This window comes from Henckelia pumila, chromosome 4 (assembly GCF_033568475.1).
Source record: "Henckelia pumila isolate YLH828 chromosome 4, ASM3356847v2, whole genome shotgun sequence".
Lineage (NCBI taxonomy): Eukaryota > Viridiplantae > Streptophyta > Magnoliopsida > Lamiales > Gesneriaceae > Henckelia > Henckelia pumila.
This window is the reverse complement of record NC_133123.1, coordinates 35614340-35636591: the sequence shown is the minus strand read 5'-3', so window position 1 is coordinate 35636591 and position 22252 is coordinate 35614340. Positions and strand designations below refer to the sequence as shown.

The 22252-nt window shown below is 33.7% G+C and overlaps 3 protein-coding genes across 5 annotated transcripts; 2 read left to right on the top strand and 1 right to left on the bottom strand.

Annotated features, from left to right (window-relative positions):
* Positions 1-1124: 1124 nt before the first annotated feature.
* LOC140864919 (protein MKS1-like) lies at positions 1125-2132 on the bottom strand. Its single transcript, XM_073269330.1, has one exon. The coding sequence runs from the start codon at positions 1993-1995 to the stop codon at positions 1318-1320; it is 678 nt and encodes a 225-aa protein (XP_073125431.1). The 5' UTR covers positions 1996-2132; the 3' UTR covers positions 1125-1317.
* Positions 2133-3220: 1088 nt separating this feature from the next.
* LOC140864749 (uncharacterized) lies at positions 3221-9117 on the top strand. 3 transcript variants are annotated; one of them, XM_073269092.1, is made up of 9 exons: positions 3221-3396; positions 4017-4466; positions 5893-6255; positions 6490-6975; positions 7155-7304; positions 7403-7552; positions 7637-7696; positions 7791-8227; positions 8299-9117. In XM_073269092.1, the coding sequence occupies exons 2-9, from the start codon at positions 4415-4417 to the stop codon at positions 8926-8928; spliced, it is 2328 nt and encodes a 775-aa protein (XP_073125193.1). In that variant the 5' UTR covers positions 3221-3396; positions 4017-4414; the 3' UTR covers positions 8929-9117. The 3 variants fall into 3 exon arrangements, with proteins under 3 accessions (XP_073125193.1, XP_073125194.1, XP_073125195.1); XM_073269093.1 differs by having other exon boundaries at positions 3221-3451; positions 4021-4466; XM_073269094.1 differs by adding an exon at positions 4810-4938 and having other exon boundaries at positions 3221-4466.
* Positions 9118-10212: 1095 nt separating this feature from the next.
* On the top strand, positions 10213-13771 carry LOC140865533 (probable Histone-lysine N-methyltransferase ATXR5). The gene is made up of 6 exons (XM_073270202.1): positions 10213-10803; positions 11016-11096; positions 12151-12374; positions 12447-12547; positions 12633-12845; positions 13323-13771. Exons 1-6 carry the CDS (start codon positions 10458-10460, stop codon positions 13480-13482), a joined length of 1125 nt encoding a protein of 374 aa, XP_073126303.1. The 5' UTR covers positions 10213-10457; the 3' UTR covers positions 13483-13771.
* The last annotated feature ends 8481 nt before the right edge of the window (positions 13772-22252 follow it).

Below are 22252 nucleotides of genomic sequence, written 5' to 3'. Positions count from 1 at the left end.
AATGACTGCAAGAACCCGAGGTTCTAAATAAAACAAGAAAAAGGGCGTATAACCGATGATTTTGCGCTTCTCAATCCTACAAATTAATCAAATAACACATAATTTGACTTGTTCTTGATCTGGAGATAAAACTACTCCATGTACACTACATCAAGATCCCTGTAGCCTGCTTAGAACCCAACCATCAAACTTGCTTACGCCGAAGCACAACACTTTACACAGAAGGTTACTATTCACAGGACAAAACCATAATGGTGATTTCAGTTGAGAAGAAACACATACATGCTACATTTCAATGGTTATTTTGCTTCTGCGTCACAAGTGGTGCAGGCACTTGCATCAGAAGACAGCTAATACAATATGATCACAGAATGTAAGATTTTAACAAGGCTCCTTCATGTTCCTTGAATGATCAGCTCAAACTCTTAAACACGATTTTGGATGAGTATTATTGGAAACTATCGATAGAGCACATGAATCGTGTCGTTTAATATAATGCTAACAAGGAAACAAAAACAAATTGAAATATATGCCGCAAATGGGATGTTCCATAAATGGAGACTGAAGACTATACTCCAGGTCATAAACACTACACTCAATTGTGGCTGGCCAATGGCCATGACAAACCAAGAAGTAGTTTCAATTTGATCATATGATTTAACAATAATCAATGCATCAATGGATATATTCCTAGCTCCTCCAGAATATTGACAGTCCATATTCCTTATCTTGCATGCCTAATGTTCTACTCGCTATTGAATTCTCTCATATGTAGCAACTTTAACAGGCCATCACCTAAAACATTTCCAACATTTCACATGCAGGATTAAGTTTTCTGGTATCTAGGATTGTACCCATTGCCCATTGGCACAACGTCATGGTTTTCTGAGGTACGCGCATTTGAGTTGTACGGTTACCACAACATATAACTTCTGCCAAATGACAAGTGCCCGATTCTACAATCGCAGATAATTCAGAATCATTGAATCGATCATCCCGATGAAAATTTAAAATCTTCTCACCAAATGAACTAGATCAGAACTTGTTCTGAATCTAACATAAAGAACACAACAGAATCTTTCTGAATCTAATGTCAAATAGACTGCAAATTTAACACCAATTGGTTAAATACAATTTTCAAGATTCATTTTTTCTCCCTAATCAAGCGTCAGTTCTAAGCAGTATACATGATGATTTGCTCCAAATTTTCTACTATCCCACTTTCTTGTTCAAGAGAACACTATGCTAAACTACACCAAAATAATAATTAAAATAAATGAACAAATAAGAAGAGTGGGAAAGAGACAATTCACTTATCTAAAAGTCAAAGAATGGATTGAAGAGATCGCAAGAAGATGGTGAAGGAGACACCATTGGAGCAGAAAACAGCGTCGATGGAGACACCATTGGAGAGGAAAACAGGGTCGACGGACTAGGTATGAACATGTTATTGTACGCCATCATTGCAAATGGGTCCCCGGCCGGAGAGAAGAACCCCGGCGAGATTGGTTGCAGAGCCCCTGGCGCCGGAGAAAGTATTCCGGGAACTGGACCCACTTCAATATCTGTGCTTTCAAGGATATTGCACAGAATATCATCAACACCAGTAGGATTACTGCTGTTAGCCGTGATTTCTCTATCTTTAGGAGACGCGCTCGTTTGCTCTATGGAAGCGATTCGGGCAGCCGGAGAGAGGTCCCCAGCTGCTCCGCTTGACGCGGCGGCGGAGGAAGCGTTCCCGGTGAGGCGCTGGACCAATTTCATGAAGTCGGTGACGGTGGTGTGTATGACTTTGGGAGAAACGGCGTAGATTATGACCGGCTGTCGGTCTTCCGGAGGTGGAGGTTCTTGCGGTGGTTGGCCGTTGGCCGGCGGCGGGACCGGTGGCTTTCTGATCTTGAAGGAGTCTTTGTTGACTTTGAGCACGGCGGGGCGAGGGCCCTGCAGCTCCTTTCTGGGCGGCGGCCTGGTGGAGAAAACCTCCGGAGGATCCATAGACTACGATTTGAGCTGGATTCAAGAAAATCAGCGTCGTTTAGTGCAAGATTAGAGAATCATCGTGTAATATATTTTTGATGTCATCTGAAAACAGTGTGAAACTGAGCAAAGTCACCAGTTGCCACCGGCCACAATAAATCAAAATAAAGCCACAGTTTTTTTATTATAAAAAAAATAATAAAACCACTATTTTTTTTTTATAAAAAAAATTAAAGCTACCTTTTAAAAAAGTTTTATTATAACTTAAAAAGAAGTTTTATTTAAAATTTAGTTATCTATACCTATCACGATATTGAGAACAGACAGGAAGCATTAGGCATGAATCGGAAAAATGAATAAGGAAAAATGAATAAGGAAAAATGATTAATGATAATGAAGAATTACATTTTTTGCACAGGTTCCAAACACTTTCAAAAACTTGATTTGTCTTTACTATTTAATAAAACAAGAAACTCACAAAATCATTATTTTGGTTAATGTGAGACGATTTCATGGTCAACTAGATTCATATTTGGATTGTAAAACGATAATTTTGTCATAGAAAATAATAATTTTTCATGAATCAAATCTAATAAGATATCTATGTCATTAAACACAAAATTTCATGTGAGACGGTCTCACCGATAAATTTTATGAGATGAATCTTCTTATTGAGTTACCCATGATAAATTACTACTTTTGATGTTAAAAATATTGCTATATATTGTAAATATGTGCATGATTGACTAAGCTCATGAATTTTTATCCGTGACATCGTCTTACAAGAAACCTATTCATCATCAAATTGATTACTCAAATATTTTTGTGATTGATGTGATATTTCAAAACTAAAAATCTAAACATAAGACAAATAAAAAAAATATCATAGTAGATTATATATATTTAAATTTCCCATAATTCCTTCCTATTTATCCCATTTTTGGTTAATGAGATTAATTGCCATGATTTTTTTTGCAACTTATTAAACTTTAATACTAAAAATTTATTTTAACTAGCATAATTGTAAGTTAGTATAAAAGTTACTTATCATTTTATCCTATTCATAACGTTAGTTGAAAAAAATATGAAAAAATATATAAATAAAATCAAATTTTCTTATTTATATTGTGTAAGGACAGTTTTGAAAAAAAAACAATTAGTGTCCCCACTCTAAACTATTCAACTATAGTTTAGATAATTAATGTGCTCTATTTCGAAGTATTTAACGAATTAACTTAAACTAACAAATTTGGAGGAGCTGACACGCAAAATCTATGTCGGGGACAGAGATTGGAACGGTGCCAGACCAGTCCAGTACAGTCCAGCGTTGATGTCGGGGCGAGCCCAAATCAATTGAACCCACTATGATTGGTCCCTTTAGGCAGAATGCGCCACCAATCACGTCGAGGATTGTGCATGGTACAATGTGTATAGTGTATACAATGTGCATGATGAAATGCCCACGTGAAATATGGTGCTATATTTCGTTATTGATCAACAGAAGCTTCATTGTATTAAAGAGCATTGCATGCGTAAACAGAGAGAAAGCTTGATCATATATGGTCTCTGAATTAATGAATTCCTGTTTCGTCAATGCATGAGGTCTATTATATTGCCCCAACCTTTAATCCAAGGCTACAAGGCGACCACCACATGTGTTTTTTCACATAGACCATCACATTGCATTAGATGGAAAAAATGTGGTGTCATTTGTAACTCTTAGAATGATATTTAGACACCGCTTGTGCGAGGAGGATACATTGATTGATTGTGCGTCCTTATTTTTAAAAATGTTTGACTCGAGTCCTACAAATGATTAGTCTCACGCATCGTTATCTTATTCAAGTATATTCATTTATCGTCTTACATCATGAATAATTTATCTTCCCATATGGTAGCAACTAGCATGTAACACTATATCATGATAACCTAAGTCACTGCTTGGCTAGTGGATTATTTTAATTTTTTTTAATCCATTAAAAATGCAAGCTAGGAAATATGTGACTGTTCTATGACATAACAGTAGAATTGGAACATAGACAGCTTAGACGGCCGTTGATACTGTCCCAGCAAACCATGATATAAACAGCAGAAGAACAAACATGAATGAAAAAAACGAGAACGCACGGGATTGCTTGCTATTCAACTATCATGTGGGAAAAGAAGTTGTAGTGGAGCAAAGCTCATCTTTCTATTAACATTGCATGGAATCATTTGGCTGGAAGAGCTTGCAGGGGTGAAGCTATCACCATACATTGATCAAGAAGGAAAATATCTATTTTAAAACCATTGTATATCTCAGCTATTCACGTTCATAAAATGTATCGACGAGCATCTAGTTCAAATGAGCTCCAATTGCTGCTACTTCGCATGGACGAAAGCTGACAGTTCATTATCTCTATAAAGCCAAAAAAAATGCTCGGGTTGAGTCCAGGACATGTTGGCATGGAGTACGCTGCTCGCTTTTCTTATTGCACTTGAAATCTATGGTAAACTACTTGTGAATACTCATTCATGATAAACTATTTCACTGTGTTTCCAATTCTGATTGATTGCTTGATATGGGTTGCTTTAATGCTGTCAATTGGCATAATCCTTAGATTACACAATAACTGGACAGATTGTTGTTTTTCTTCACTGGAACCTGTTTTTAACACTTTATTTAGTAACATCAAGCCCATGAAATTTTATATTACAATGTGAATATGATGGAATGTTCATATGACATGTCTGCAAACTTTTGCTGATGAATGAATCTTATGTCATCCAAACTTCCATTTGCTTATCAAAATAATTGAGCCATACCTGATCTCAGACATGTTCATTGAACAGAAAGTCTTGGCACCTTCAAGTCAAAGTTGCCTAAATACATGCGTTTTTTATGGCATCAAATTGACACGGGTCTTCTCCATTACTGTTCTTCACTCAGAATGCTGGCCGGTGTTGTCATAAAAAAATGAGGTTTGGATTCTGTTTTCTTGATTTGAAGGAGTCAATATAAGGGATAAGGGGACTTCTTTGCCCAACCAAAACGTGTTTCACAACTGAATTTTATAAGTGTTTTTCAGGTTTCATCACAGAAATGATGAGTAGATGTAGTGGGATTTCTAGTGGCAGATGTGGAAAATCTATTGCATGCATCTACACCTTGTGTGGTATAACGTGGTCTTGGGGAAATTAAAGTCATTCTCCCCACTTTCTTGAATATGTTTACGCAAGGGATGCTTAGGGAGTGTTTGTAACCTCTAAAAATTAGTGATTGTGGATTTTTTCTTAACAAATTTGCGAAAAAAAAATTCCATAATAACTTATTTTTAGCAGTTGCAAAGACTACGCAACTATTTTTCCACCATTACTGAAAATTCATATAATCCTATTGGAATTAATATCCAATAATGCGCATAAACCCTTTAACCAAACTTTATAATTTGCTCTAATTTTCTTTTTTTTTCAATTGTCGGATAATGTAATTCGGCAATACCTCTTCAAAGTGGGGAGTTTGAAAATTGAAATGGATTTGATGGTGGGGTGGTTAAGCACAAGATGGAGAAGCCCGACAAGGGCAACACTGCCATTATCTAGCAATAATATATGCATCTCATGATATAATTTATGCTTAGTAAAAGCTAAATACATGCACGAGGACTTGAAAAGTAAAAAATGTGAAATACGTGGGTGTTGAAAAGGATCTCAGCAAGAGAAAAATGAGCACACATATATATATATGTCGCTGTGTAAATGAGAGCTGGCAATAGTGGATAAGTTCTTATATGTCTCTTTCAGAGTACAACTACAAACAAAAAATTTCCAAAAATGACAAGGAATTCGAGTAAGAAGTCTTAATATAGATTAAAAAATTTTGGCATCTTATGTATTGCCCCTTTTTATAGCACATTACCGATCATTTTGTTGCAGGTAATGGTAAGTCGAGTAGAGCAGGTTTTGGGATTGTGCCAGAGGAACTGACCGAGGACAACTATGAGCACTGGAAACTTTGCCTTAAAAATTATCTAGTCGGCCATGATCTCTGGGGAGTTGTTTCAGGAAAGGAGGATGAACCAGATAAGACGCAAAAACACGAACATGAGGAATGGAAGAAGAAAAATGCACTTGCCCTGCATGCCATCAAAATGTCGTCTGGACCAGGAGTGTACTCGAAGTTTAAAGCAGCACGCATCTCTGCACGTTATGCATGGAGTCACTTGGCTGAAAAGGCAAAGAAGCCACATGCAGTACATTTTTCTGATCATGAAGATGAAAGTTCTATGGAAGATCAAGGTAGTCTTCAATCATTTACCACCAAAAACTGTCAACAGTTTGAGCCTAATTGTTTCGTGGTTGTCGTTTTCATTCATTTGATTCTGATATTTTGTTGAATCTCCTGTTACATCAATTTGAAATGAACTTTAACAGAGGATCTGAGAGGGCCTAGCATCCTTCTATTCATTTTTCCTCTTCAACTTCACATTTGATGCAACTCATTTTAGCAATGTTTTGTTTTTTTGGCTTCAGCAAGAAGTGAATACCTTGAATACGAACCCTTGTACAAGGTAATTGAAGCAGGTGATTTGAATTCAACATTAGATTTCCTCAAACAAAGGCCACATGGTGTGAGGGCAAGAGTTTCATCGCATAACGATACAGCTCTTCACATTGCTATTTTATCTGGGCACATGAGAATCGCAGAAGAATTGGTGAAGTTGATGGAACCGAAGGACTTGGAACTGATCAATGAATTCGGTGCCACAGCCCTGTCTCTAACTGCTGTATCTGGTGCTGAGAAACTAGCAAAGTCAATGGTAAGCAAAAACAAGCACTTGCTTAGAATGGCAAACGAACATGAAGATGGGCACCTTCCGATAATTGTTGCTGCACAGTATGGACAGAAACATATCGTCCATTATTTCTACAAAGTTACGCCAAAGGATGAACTAAGTCCCGAAAAGGGAGAAAATGGAGCCATGCTTCTTAATTGTCTTATCACTGCCGAGATTTATGGTAAGAAATTTTTTCTTGCATCTCTTGTTCAATGAATAAACGCCAACTTAGAAAACTTCAGGCATTTGATACATTCAGGCTCGTAATAGGAAATGTAAAATAATATTTGAATTTCAGAGGAAGGCTTTGCATTGCATCTTTGATTTGCCTTTTTAATTTTGAGCCTCTACTTAATTTAGATGTTGCTTCGATGCTATTAAAACGGTATCCACGATTGGGCATAACCCCTGACCACAACGGAAGCCACACACTCAAAATATTGGCGCACAAGCCTTCTGCATTCCCTAGTGGAACTAAGCTTGCAATATGGGAGAAATGGATCTACTCCTGTAAGTGTCACATATACGTATGTTATTCAATTTTACTACTGGCTTCTTGTATCTCTAAAAGCTTGAGATTTCTGATGAATGATTTATGGTAAAACAAGGTGTAAGGATACATTCACCATGGGAAGATGAACGCGTGTCGCAAATTCGAAGATGGAGCACTTCCAATGATTACCGTATTGAAATTCGTGTGTCAAGTGATGAAGAAATCACTGAAATAGCGCACAGAGGCCTAAAAATGAAAAGTCAAGGTGATCTCACTTTTTAATAATGGTAAATGATTAAAATGTAAACATTCGATGTTTCTCTAACACCTACAAATCCCATTTCACCAGTAAAAACAGCAGTAGTGAGACTCTTGCACGGGTTGGGGTGGAGTATTTTACGATGTATTGGTATGCATCATCAAGAATGCTTTTTTTTTTTTTTCTTCCCGCGTTTCATATAAAAGAAAGTTAGTTTGATTCTATTGATATTTTCTTGATTCAGTTCCAGATATCAGGCATATACATCACAGGAAATTAGTGCATGATGAAGCTGTCAAGCTCCTAAGTTGTGTTTTCAGGGAAATGAGAAAATTGGACGTGTCACAGCTCGAAAGGATGGACATTGACAAAATAATCTACGATGCTATCAAGTATGGAATCGTAGAGTTCATCGTTGAAATGATCAGATACCAACCTGAAATCATATGGAGAAAAGATAAAAAAGGAAGAACAATCTTTTCACATGCAATCATTCTGCGACAGGAGAAGATTTTTAGTCTCATTTATGATCTAGGAACAAAGAAGAGCATAATGGCTCGTAGACACGATCTTTTTGGCAATAACTATCTACATTTAGCAGCAAAACTATCACCTTCTTCTCAACTCGAGCGTGTATCGGGGGCAGCCCTTCAGATGCAAAGGGAACTTCAATGGTTTAAGGTCATTTTCTTGTTCATTCACATATACATGAGAAATTCTCTCTTCACACAGTTTCTGCTTTGTTCGTACAGGAAGTGGAATCCATTGTACAGCCAAAGCTTAAAGAAGAAATGAACGAGAACAATCGAACACCAGAAATGCTATTCAGTGAAGAACACAAGAATCTGTTCAAAGACGCGGAAAGATGGATGAAGAACACAGCCGGATCAAGTATGATTGTGGGAACCCTCATTGCTGCGGTTATGTTCACCACAGCTTTCACAGTACCGGGTGGCAATCTAAATGATACGGGACTACCAACTTTATTAAAATTCGAAAGGCGTGCCTTTCTGTTCTTCATGGTTTCGAATGCAATATCAATGTTCAGTTCCTCAACTTCAGTGCTTATGTTCTTGGGAATTCTTACAGCAAGATATGCAGAAAAAGATTTTCTCAAGTCATTGCCAACAAAGCTGATTGCTGGGCTTATATGCTTGTTCTTCTCCATAGTTACCATGATGGCATCCTTTGGATCTGCATTATACTTGATTTTGCACAAAGAATTGGTTTGGGTTACAGTTCCGATCATCGTGGTCTCCACGGTTCCCATCGCGCTTTTCTCTTGTCTGCAGTTTCCTATCTTGCTTGAGATGATATGCAGAACTTATGGATCAGGGATTTTCGATAAACCGAAGAAACACTTGCTTCGTTACTCAAGCTAGGCGACGGCCTACGAGCAAGAGCCGAGCAGAACACAATCGTCTCCATCAAATGAAAATCTTTAAGCTTCGCCTAGAGGTATATGATCTCCCATTTGTCATTTCCATAACCTGAATGTAGTAGCAACATTTCCAGTCATATAAATGTACCGCTACAAAGATGTAATAAAGTCGTAGTTCATCAAAGAATAATAAGCGTTAAAAAAATTACAATTTTAGCTACTGTCAAATATTAACAGAAGCGATTAATTGAAAAGAAACAAACGACACTAGTTTAATTCACAAAAAAATTGTCTGATTTTATTTATGTCTCAAAATATGGTCAATATTAATCAATGTGGAAAAAAGCTGAGTCAACAAAACTTAAAATTACTCCAATTGGCCATACATTATCTATTTAATAGTCAACGGTCAAGCATTATAACACACACTTGTTCCCTAGGTGGGCTCTAGACTTGAGTCAGAAGTCTTTTGTGGCACAAGCAAAATCATATTATTAAGCTATAAATTTAGAAGAAAAAAAAAAGTGTTCGGTTAAAAAGTCCGTAACTTCCTACATGAAATTAATATATTTTCAAACCTCGTGTTTATAAAAAAAAATCAGGCGTATGGGACAATTTGTGCACAATTTTTTCATAAAAGATTTTATACATTTTTTATATTTCACATAAATGCAATTTGTTGTTATAAATTATATTAAAAATGGTTCGCTGACTTATTTGATCTTATTTTAATATTCAAAAAGACTTTAATATTTCAAAATTTTCCTTATATTCCAAAGAAGATCTGAACAACACATTCAAAATGTGTCTAAAAATATTTTATGATAATAAAAAATTATATAAAACTAACACATAGATCTTCACTATTTTGTTCTATCCAAATATTTTCTTAGCTTATTTATGAAATAGAATCTTACAACTTAAAAGTTTTATAACAGTTTCAGTTTCAGTTTTTATGAAATATTTTATGAATGTAAGCAATTTTTAAATTATTAAATAAAAAAAGATAATGCTAGCTACTACACGTACATTGTTATTTTTACGTCATTTTTATATCACAAAAAAATCAATACAAAAATTTTATTTGTCAAAATACATAAAATAGAGAGAAAAACAAAATCACACTAGATAAATATCGACTTACAACATATTACATTTATTATTTTAACAGAAATAGGTAAACCGGTGAAATTACCTAAATGCCACCAAAACAAGAACAATGTTGTTTCCTTTCCTTTCCAGGCCCTCACCCAATCCAACTAAAATTCTGCTAAGAACAAACGGCTAAATTTGCCCAAAATTCGAACAAAGTTAGCGCAGGCAGCCCAGTCTACGCACAGCCCGTGCACGTTAGCCCCTCCACTTACGTATGGCCACGTCATCATTCGCCACCCGCGACCCCTCTCCCTCTTCTTCCTCTTACAGCCTCCCCACTCTGAAATTCACCCAAAACAATTGACAAAGCAGCAATCTTGGATTCCCGATTCCCGAATTCGACAATCCAGTTTATTCCACCCCTGTCCCTGGGAAATGGCGCCGTCCTCAATCCCATCGGCTCCCGGGAGCCAGCCGCAGCTCGGAGCCTCCGGGATAGCTAAGGGGAGGAAGTACAGGTCATTGAAGGAGATCATGAAGGTGGCCAAGCGTGTGGTGGCGGCGGAGAATGTCGAGGAATGTGGCGGCGGCGGTGGTAATTGTTACAGCCGGGTGGCTTGCGAGCAATGCGGCTCCGGCGAACGAGATGATGAGCTGATGTTGTGCGATAGATGTGACAGAGGATATCACATGCTCTGCCTCCGCCCGATCGTGGCCCGAATTCCTATCGGGCCGTGGTTCTGCCCCGCCTGCTCCGACGATAACAATCGGCCGCTTAAAAGTAATGAGAATAAGATAAAATAATCAATCTTTAAATGCATGCACATGCACATGTATATACATGGTTGTGTGTTTTGTGAGCCCATTTACATGTCGAAACAAGAAATATATGTATACACACTTGGGTATCTGTGCGTGTGTGAGAGAGAAGATGTGGGAAATTTGAGCTGGTTTAGTGGGGAAATTTGGTTTTGATGAAGAGCTCAAATGCAGGTTTCACGCAGAAGAAGATTGTCGAGTTTTTTAGGATTCAGAAATGTGGAGAATCCACAGGGAAATGTGCTTCTCCTCAAGGTAGGAATTTGTTTCTATTAATTTAATAGAATCGTTATGAAACAAAGTTTCTGCCTGGGTTATTTAAAGTACAGTGAAAATGTTTTTTGGTTTAATATCGAAGGGAGGTACAAGATATGCGACTAAAACGAAGATCAGGACACTCATTTGCTGTAGCAGCAGACAACTTCGACCAGTTGTAGTGAAATTTATGGTTCAGTGAGGAAAAGATTAAATTTTCACTAAAGTTATGTGTGCTGGTTCAGGATTTAATCTGGATTGACACTGCCTGGACAAGGAAACTATAACTTATGAATTTCTCAATTGATATTTTTCAATGAAAATATTCCTTTCACTTTCAAAGATTCGGGGCATTGCATTACAAATTTGTTAGGATTTTTGAACTCAATTGTGATGTATGAAAATCCTGTCGTTTTCCGAGTTTGTGAAATGTTTCTTGTGTCCTCTACAGAAGTTTTTTTTAGTTTGCCTGCCTATAAGATCATAGTTGCTCATTTCATGCTCTTCGAGTTGGTTTTTGTCAAATAAACTTAATTTGAATTGAATTCCGAGTATGACCTGGAGTGAGTTTATACTCTAGATGTTGTCTCTTTGTTTTCTCTACACTTGCTATATTTTTAATCTGTTGTCTTAACATTGAAGTCATTAATCGATGAGGAAAGTGATGGATTGTGCATTAATCTTAAACCTAGAGAAAGTGTTGATATAAAATTAATGGCTTGACAAATGAAATACTGCTTGAAAAAGTGAAGTAGAAGAAAAACTATCTGTATCCGTTTGCATTAAGATCTTGTCAGCTGATAAGGTGTTCGCTTGTCAGAGACTCTTATTAGGAAGTGAACATGCTCCTTTTAGTTCTTTATTAATTGGATGATAACCTATATTAGCCTAAATCAACCTTTGTGGAATCTGTTCATGCTGAGATTATGCATACAAATTAGGTTTCGAATGTGTGTGTTCATAAGATAGGTTGGAAGAATGTCGTATGATTCAATTGTACATTTTAATGTTATAAATGAATTTTGTTTCTTATTAATATAATAGCTAATTTCAGATGCTAAAAAGCGCCGAAGACGTTCTATAGTGTTTCACAAGAAGCGTAGGAGATTGTTGCCATATATTTCATCAGAAGATCCTGTAAGAAAGCTAGTTCAGATGAGATCTCTTGCCTCGGCTTTGACAGCACTGAGCATGGAATTCAGCAATGAACTTACTTACGCCCCTGGCATGGCGACTAAATTATCCAATCAAGCTATGTATGAAGATGGTGGCATGCAGGTTTTGTTGAAACTTCAAGAAGAATTACCCTTTCTTTGTAGCAATACCTCATTTCCATGTCTTTTTGGTTAGGTGCTTCCCAAAGAAGACATTGAAACATTAGAGTTGTGTAGGGCTATGTATGGTAGAGGCGAATGCCCCCCTCTTATCGTCACCTTTGATTCGTGTGAAGGGTATTGATTTACTCTTTCTTGGTCGTGCAGATTCTTACCCTTAAATTGTGTGTTGATTGAATACTACCTTGTTTAATGTTTGCAGTTATACAGTAGAAGCCGATAGTCCCATAAAAGATATGACATTTATTGCAGAGTATACAGGCGATGTGGATTTTATCCTGAATCGGGAGCAAGATGATTGTGACAGCATGATGACTCTTCTTTTAGCAACTGATCCATCTAAAAGTCTTGTTGTTTGCCCAGATAAGCGTGGGAATATTGCTCGCTTTATCAATGGCATAAACAACTACACACCGTAAGCTTTTACGCCGCAGTGTTCCTTTACTCTACCCTTTATCTTCTCTTGATCTTCTTATATTTCTTCAAAATCCTTCAGACCTTTTTTCCCGCCATTTGACATCACCTGTGGAAAGATAAAGCGCATGAGAATGACCCAATGATAACTTCATACTCATACACACTCTCTTAAGTGTCGCGAGAAGTCAGAAAATATGTACCTGCAATTAATGTTCACGATATACACGTCAATGTTGGTTTGATATGGCGCAGCAAATACCCAAAATTAAGCACTCAAAACCAATTCACCTAATATAAAGCGGATTGTGCTCCATGGGTTGCTTTTGCACCATGTTAAAAATGATTCTAAAACTCAAGCTCTTCGAAGATGGCTTAACAAGAATTTCATAATTTAATGAATTCGATATTCTATCTCATTCATGCTATCACCAAATTATATCACTTACTAGTCTTGAAATGAATCATTATTTTGCAGGGAGGGCAGAAAGAAGCAGAATGTTAAATGTGTGAGATACTGTGTCAATGGTGAATGCCGAGTGCTTCTGGTTGCAACTCGTGATATTTCAAAAGGGGAGAGGCTATATTACGACTACAATGGATATGAACAGGAGTACCCAACCCATAATTTTGTCTAGTTCTAGTTAGGAAAATTTTCTCCAACTATCTACAGAATAGTAATTTTCGTTTTCCTTTACACCTCCATAGTCGATAGCATATCATTAATCATTTTACTTCTATTTTTTTTAATCTTGTAGTATTTTCGCCATTAAATGGCATTGAGGAATTATAGTTGGCAGATGAAATTTTCTCTAGATTATGCATGTTGAAAGATAGAAACATTTAGTTTGCATGCAACATCTTTTCATGTACATAGTTAGATTAAACCATATGATTTAATGTATTTGCACCAGGGTCCAATTGACTCAATTCATATCCTTTCTCCGTGTGTTTTTATTTATCTGTATCGTTGCCCTTTCTGTTGTCTTCTTTTTTTTCTGAAAAGATCAAATTTATGCGACTATTGTCCCTTGAAAACAGTGACTGTGCCGTGCCTCCTTCGGTTAATTTTGATCTGTTTGTAATCATTTTGTGATGTTCTTATTGTGAACTCACATAATCTGGTTATGCTTTTACTAGTAAACAATGACTGATTTTCAGGCTAACAATGAGATTTGTGAATACGATTTTACGGTGCTGCTGCTGAACTTTAATGGATAACTTGTGCTGATTATGTCATATGCTGGTGCGATCTTGAATCCTGATGTCGTTGAGTTTTGCATAACGAGGCTCATTTATTCAGTCCATACATTCATGAATCAATGAGTTCTCAACTTACAATGTGGATGAAATCTTGTGCTGTAGATTTGATCGGTATTCTTGTGCTTGATTATATCAGCTATTCGGTAAAAGTTTATCAGGGCTTTGTACATATATATCATCAGTTTTGTGCTTTCTTCATTCTGTTTATTTTGGAGTATTTTGAATGGAGATTAGTTCATATTGGTCTATAGATGTCATTGATTGCCCCAGCAGTGGTAATGAGATGCTACCTAGCTAACATCTTGGTTGGACAAATTAGCGGAGGGACACCATCTTCCTCCACCTGAGGTAAATTCATGCTATTCCTAGGACACTACCTCAATGGTGCGTTATCAAACGGCGGATATTCATCAATATATATGGGGTCGATGTGAAAATTTCAATGTCCAAAATTATATACACCATTGAATTGAATAGTAATGGTACTCACACATATGATACGTACGTCAATCTTCAATAACAAGTAATTTCCAAAATGAAGAGCAAGATGTCTCAATAATCAATATGGACAAAATGTTTAAAAATACGTTCTATTGACCCACGTCGTGTGTCTTCAGTCGATGAGCGAAAAATTTTGCTCAAAATGATAGGACATCGACTAAAAAATTTGCATAAAAAGGATAGGACATATATATGCCCTGCGCCTCTAAAAAATATAGAGAATAATCTTGGTCAAACTTTCATTTTTAATACGTAACGTTAGTGTGTTCAAATGTACATAGGAGAGTTAATTTTTTTTTAAAATGTTTGACCAAAGATTATTTTACTAGTTGTTTATGCGTGCCTCTATGTTGGGTTACAACGGGTTGTGGGATGGCCCATCCCGCTGACCTGTTTTGATACTTCTAATAAAAGTACACAGAGAGTAACATTTCTAATATACGGTATATATCATAGAACAAGTGAAAAAATAATATATAATTATATTAAACTGTTAGAAATTTAACAATTATAATATAATTCAGAATTTTTTTTAAATGGCTGGCCAACCAGCCCCGGCCCACTGAGGATATGTAAATGTTATATATATATATATATATATATATATATTTTAAAATCACGAAATTATCCTTATTTTATAACGGATGAATGTCACTTCACAGGTGCTCACAGATATATTCGCATTATCGCATACTTCAAAAATTAACTCTCATTATGATAATTTAATAAACACATGTATTGCGTGTAAAAAAAGTATATATATGAGAACTGATGCCAAACATGAAGTATGAAATTGTGAGAAAGTTGCATGAAAATAAACTGGTCAAATTGTTAAATGATATATTTTTATTGGATAGGATTATTTTTGAAAGTTGACATAAAAATACCAAAAAATAGTACTTATACTACCCTCTTACTTTTATATATATATATATATATATATATATATATATATATATATACATACCCACAATTGTCACCTCAGTAATGCTCACAGACACGGGCAAAGCTACATTCATTTAGCTCGGGTGGCATAATTTTTTTTAAAAAAAATTTATATATTAATTTTGGAATAATTTGATATTAATTCGGGTAGTTCAATTCAAAATATTGAATGATTCACGAAATGAAAATGGAGAAGGTTGAGAAATTTCATATTTAATACACCGAGAGTGCATCTAAACGAGTACATGTGCTAATTGATTTACGTATTCCTTAAACTGGCATATATCATCAGCAGCCCTTCTGGACACATCTCGGCTGATCTGTGTTCAATGGTTATATATATTCATGTTGTCAAGAAATTCATCGATTTGGCTGAATATTTTAACGTCTTAGGTAGTGTTTGGAAGAGCTTTTAGGAAGCATTTATCATCTTTTTGTTAACAAAATTTCGCAAAATTTCAAATTTTTGTTAACGAAAAAACTGAAAATAGTTATTAAGAAGCTCTTCCAAACACTACGTACCTTAGTTTGCTTGGAATCGATGATTTATCTAGGACGTCATATAATTGATTTATTAATTTGTTTGCGTCAATACATAGGGATGGTTTTTCGGTATACCTCCATTTTAAAGTTCTTTAATTATTTTAAAAAATCATGATTTTGGTCATTGATGGGTTATTACCCAAAATGAATGTATTATAATTTATACAGGTCCTCCATTTTAAATTCTTTAATTATTTTAAAAATTCATGATTTTGGTCATTGATGAGTTATTACCTAATTTGACTTTTTCTCGGGCCCAAGTCCAGTAACTCAACCCATTTGGATCCCATATTATTTAATTATTTATTTGGACACTTTATTAAGACCCATAAATTCCTAAAAGTCCATAAGATGCTCAAGCTCATGAAACTCTCCGACTATCTATAAATAGCTCAAGTTCTCTCATTATTAAGATATACACTCTATTGTCAGTGCTCTAGTTCTCTAGAACTTTTATTGGACAACTATTTACTTGAGCGTCAGAGTGTTTTCACCGGGCAACCCCCAACGCCACTCACTTAATTTTGTGATGCAGGTGACAACGCACGAAGTTCGGTCTTTGGAACAGTTCGAGTATTAATCCGGCTATCCAAATCTCCACAAATTACCCAAATTTTTTCTAATCGGGTAATATCAATTTTTTGCTACATCAATCATGTATATTTATTTCTTTGCATAGTTGGTCCTATATATTTATTGGCACTACACGTACGTACGCATTATAATATATTGACGTTGTGCTATCAGAGTCATATTAGCATTAAGTCGAAAAAATGAATAAAATTGAAAAAAAAATAAAATAAAATAAATAAATAAATAATAATAATAATAATAATAATAATAATAATAATAATAATAATAATAATAATAATAATAATAATAATAATAATGCACATTCTATTTATGCAAGATGATGCTTCCCAGAATGAAATGACATGACAATAAGATAAAAACTTATTTTAGTTGTAGTCAATGAGTTGTGATACTTATGTTAATTAACATATTAATGAACAAATATTATAAATTGTAGTTGACCAAGGCTTAAAGCTTGTTTTAATATAATAACATCATTCCATATCTGTCCAAATCTTTAAATGTGTAAAAAATATTGTTGACTAAGCGACCGTTTAACCTAAATAATCATCAGTTTGAATATTTTATTGGATATAAAAACTTATTTTATATATGTCATATTTTATAATGAAATATTGTTTTATTCATCTCTGAAAAATGAAATTCCAGAATAACAGATCCCAGTTATGTATATTATGATTAAAATTTTATTTTCTCTTTATAAAAATATATATATTTTCCTATCTTTGATCTAAAGTATATTATGTTTTACTCATATACGTCGTGAAATACTCAAAGAGCATCAATATTTTACTTGGTTTGCATGTGTTCTGCAATTTGATATCAAAAAATATATTTTTAAAAAAATGGATACACGCATGACGCACCTATATTATACTCGATATCCGATCGAAAGTGAAACATGATTTTATGAATAATTTTGAATATTAAAATAATAAATAAAATTTGATCATATCATTTGTGCAGTCAAACGAGCGATGTTAATTAATCTAATAATTTATAAGCCACAACATGATTCGCATGTAAATAAAAAATAATTAATGGGCATTATGCATTCTCACAACATAAATTACCAGCAAATTAATACTTCCATTAGTTATCAATTATTTATTTAGTTATTTTTTATTTGAGCTCAATCATACCCTAAAAACTTGGCATCTCCTCCTATAAAAAGGTGTCATCTGACCTTCATGAAATTCAATTCAAACTCACCAATGGAGAAAGCAATATTGATTAAGCTAGCATTTTTCTGTTTCCTTGTGCTTTGCGTACCAAGTAACTGTCTAATTTCGATCTTTTTTTAACAATATATATTTCCTCAAAACTTTTTTTTTTTTTTTAAAAAAATATATCACGCATGAATATATATATATGTTAAAGTAGCTAGTGTTGATGATCATGCATACCGTATATATAGCTTCGATTTCATAAAATCATCACATACATATATACGTGTGATTGGAGTCATTTTATATATAATTTGTGAGACAACTAAATTAAACATGATTTAATATGCGCGCATGCATGGTACAATACTATATATATATAAAGAGAGTTTTTTTATGGTGCCCAACACTATATGCCCACTTCATGCCCACCATGTACAAGTCAACTCATCTATTGTACATGGTGGGCATGAAGTGGGCATATAGTGTTGGGCACCATAAAAGAACTCATATATATATCGATATATCATTTTATAAATTGAACTCTGTGTGTATTTGCAGATACGGAGTCGGCGGCGGCACCTGTGGCAACGAGTGTCTCCCCGAGGAAATTGCTTCAACTTAGTTGCTTACCGCTACTTAGTACTAATTGCGGCACAAGTAGTCTAACTTGTTGTAAGGGTAGAAAATGTAAGCGTGTCTTTTTTTTGGGGTTAATATGTTGGCCGCCATAATTCTAAAATTGGCAGCATCAAACGCAAATGGACTACTCTGTGTCAAGTTCAGTTTTTATTTTGTTTGAAATTTGTCTCGTCTTATGTTTCAAGTTTCTTGTCTTTAATTTGTATCCTGTATAAATAAATTATGAACGAATAAAAGTCCTATGCATGTACGTTGTTGTGGTTAGTCTCTCTCTCTCTCTCTTATATATTTTAATTTGAATTTTATTTTTTGAATTCAGATCTTGCACGTTGTGGTTATAATCTCTCTCTCTCTCTTATATTTAATTTGAATTTTATTTTTTGAATTGATCAGATCTTGCATGTACAGAAGTCAAAAGTGCTTGGCGAGTAACACTAGCATTATCATGAGTTCGTAAATTGTGAATATATAATTAGAGTTATTTGAATCAAATATACTCGTGAAATATTGAAAATGCATATTTCTCTCATGTGAAATTTTAATAGGCATTTTTAACTTTGAAGTTTTATAAAATTAACACATGTGGCCCTTCATATGAGTGATTGTTGAGCACACGCCACTCATGCGACTGTGCAAACATTTTGATTTTTTTAGCAACAAATACCACTATAAAATATTAAAATACATATTTGACCCCTTGAAAGTATAATTTTTAAATCTATTGAACTCATAATATAAAATTTTTAGTAAGATCCTGTTATAAAATATTTATCAAACATTTTTCATTTTATTAATTTTTATTTTTATTTTAAACTTATTATTCTTAATTAATTTGTTTCTAAAACATATTATTACTTTATATTGTTATCATTATTTTATTAAACTCACTTCATGTTTCCAACTTATCCATTAAACATGCATTCATAAACAATGATTTAAATATCTAAAAATATCAAAATATTGAACTAAAATGATGAGTTCAAACATATTAATTTTTCAATTTAGAACTATATAGTATTAAACAAAAATCTAAATTTTTCAAAAAAGATGCATTGCACAATTTTCAATAAATAAAAATAAATAAAATAGTTATATAATGATAAAATTTACTATTAATTCTATATTTAATTGAATAAAATAATATAATTTTAATTAAATAACTATGAAAAATATTAGTTATTTTATCTTAGTATTAGTTATACGAAAAATATATTTCAATACTAAATTTTATCATTATATAAATGAAAAATTTGAAAACACAAAGTGAGTATAATATTTTTTTTAGAAACAAATTAATTAATAATAATAAATTTAAAATAAAATGAATAAATATCTTACTAAAAATTGTGTATTAACTACTAAGGATTGAATAGATTTAAATATTATACTCTCAAGGGGTCAAATATATATCTTTAATATTTCAAAGGGGTATTTGGTGTAAAATAAAAAAATGTTTGTCCAGTCGCATTAGTGGCGTGTGCTAATTTTATAAAAGTTAATGTTTGAAGATGCCTATTAAAATTTCACCGGAGAGAAGTGTACATTTTCAATATTTCACAGTGGTACTTGGTGAAAATAACTCTATATAGTTATAGTGATCAACAGATCTTATATTCTACGGATAATTAGAGCTATCAAATGGATCAGTCCAACAGCTGGTCGATTGGGAGAACTATATTTTTTAAATGTCAAAAATGTTACCTATATATATATTTTTTAAAATCACGAAATTATCCTTATTCTATAAAAAAAATGCATGATTAACTTTATAATCTCAAATCGAATAATTAAGTAACACGTAACATTTTCTTTTTTTAAAAAAACTTAACGGTATACATTCTGAATTTTATAATTACAATATAGACTATCAAATACTTTCTTTATTTATGTAGTTATTGGTTGAATAATACCTACAAAATTGAATTTTCCTCCTGAAATTTCTAGCTAGCTTCTATTTGATAAAAGTATAACATGTTATTGCAGTCATTTCATGTATTGCAAATTAATTAAATAAAAAATAATATATATATATAATATATATATATATATATATATATATATATATATATATATATATATATATATATATATGCTGTATGCATAAGATCATAATTGATATCTCAATTTTTTTTTATAGAATTATTAATTTGTCATTCAACTAATATATGTACATGCATACACATGTTCATACACATGCGTGCACGTATAAATTGATCGAATTGTAATGTGTGGATATAAAATTGAGGGCATCGTCGATTAGACATGTGCTTATTAAGTGTGATTGGATGTACAATTTCATCACATTTAACGGGTGAATGTCACTTCACAGGTGCTCACAGATATATTCGCATACTTCAAAAATTAACTCTCATTATGATAATTTAATAAACACATGCATTAGGTGTACAAGAAGTATATATATATGAGAACCGATGCCAATCATGAAGTGTGAAATTGGGAGAAAGTTGCATGAAAATAAACTGATTAAATTGTTAAATGATATATTTTTATTAGATAGGATTATTTTTGAAAGTTGACATAAAAATACCAAAAAAATTGTACTGATACCACCCTCTTACTTTAATATATATATATATATATATATATACACGTACATACCCACAATGAATATTAATTATGTGAATTGTGAGCACCACTGATGTGGTATCGATTGATTGGATGCATAATTTTATCACATCGAAATAGATGAATGCATGTCACCTCAGTAATGCTCACAGACACGGGCAAAGCTACATTCATTTAGCTCGGGTGGCACAATGTTTTTTTAAAAAAATTTATATATTAATTTTGGAATAATTTGATATTAATTCGGGTAGTTCAATTCAAAATATTGAATGATTCACAAAATGAAAATGGAGAAGGTTGAGAAATTTCATATTTAATACACCGAGAGTGCATCTAAACGAGTACGTGTGCTAATTGATTTACGTATTCCTTAAACTGGCATATATCATCAGCAGCCCTTCTGGACACATCTCGGCTGATCTGTGTTCAATGGTTATATATATTCATGACGTCAAGAAATTCATCGATTTGGCTGAATATTTTAACGTCTTAGGTAGTGTTTGGGAGAGCTTTTAGGAAGCATTTATCATCTTTTTGTTAACAAAATTTCGCAAAATTTCAAATTTTTGTTAACGAAAAAACTGAAAATAGTTATTAAGAAGCTCTCCCAAACACTACGTACCTTAGTTTGCTTGGAATCGATGATTTATCTAGGACGTCATATAATTGATTTATTAATTTGTTTGCGTCAATACATAGGGATGGTTTTTCGGTATACCTCCATTTTAAAGTTCTTTAATTATTTTAAAAAATCATGATTTTGGTCATTGATGGGTTATTACCCAAAATGAATGTATTATAATTTATACATGTCCTCCATTTTAAATTCTTTAATTATTTTAAAAATTCATGATTTTGGTCATTGATGAGTTATTACCTAATTTGACTTTTTCTCGGGCCCAAGTCCAGTAACTCAACCCATTTGGATCCCATATTATTTAATTATTTATTTGGACACTTTATTAAGACCCATAAATTCCTAAAAGTCCATAAGATGCTCAAGCCCATGAAACTCTCCGACTATCTATAAATAGCTCAAGTTCTCTCATTATTAAGATATACACTCTATTGCCAGTGCTCTAGTTCTCTAGAACTTTTATTGGACAACTATTTACTTGAGCGTCAGAGTGTTTTCACCGGGCAACCCCCGACGCCACTCACTTAATTT

What these genes read in the sequence shown, in the direction of transcription:
- LOC140864919 (XM_073269330.1), bottom strand. Translation starts at nt 1,995, where the DNA reads ATGGATCCTCCGGAGGTTTTCTCCACCAGGCCGCCGCCCAGAAAGGAG.
- LOC140865533 (XM_073270202.1), top strand. Translation starts at nt 10,458, where the DNA reads ATGGCGCCGTCCTCAATCCCATCGGCTCCCGGGAGCCAGCCGCAGCTC. An exon ending in TAACAATCGGCCGCTTAAAA is followed by an intron (nt 10,804 to 11,015) that starts GTAATGAGAATA and finishes GCTCAAATGCAG; the next exon opens with GTTTCACGCAGAAGAAGATT. An exon ending in GGCATAAACAACTACACACC is followed by an intron (nt 12,846 to 13,322) that starts GTAAGCTTTTAC and finishes ATTATTTTGCAG; the next exon opens with GGAGGGCAGAAAGAAGCAGA.
- LOC140864749 (XM_073269092.1), top strand. Translation starts at nt 4,415, where the DNA reads ATGTTGGCATGGAGTACGCTGCTCGCTTTTCTTATTGCACTTGAAATC. An exon ending in TATCACTGCCGAGATTTATG is followed by an intron (nt 6,976 to 7,154) that starts GTAAGAAATTTT and finishes TACTTAATTTAG; the next exon opens with ATGTTGCTTCGATGCTATTA. An exon ending in GGGAACTTCAATGGTTTAAG is followed by an intron (nt 8,228 to 8,298) that starts GTCATTTTCTTG and finishes TTGTTCGTACAG; the next exon opens with GAAGTGGAATCCATTGTACA.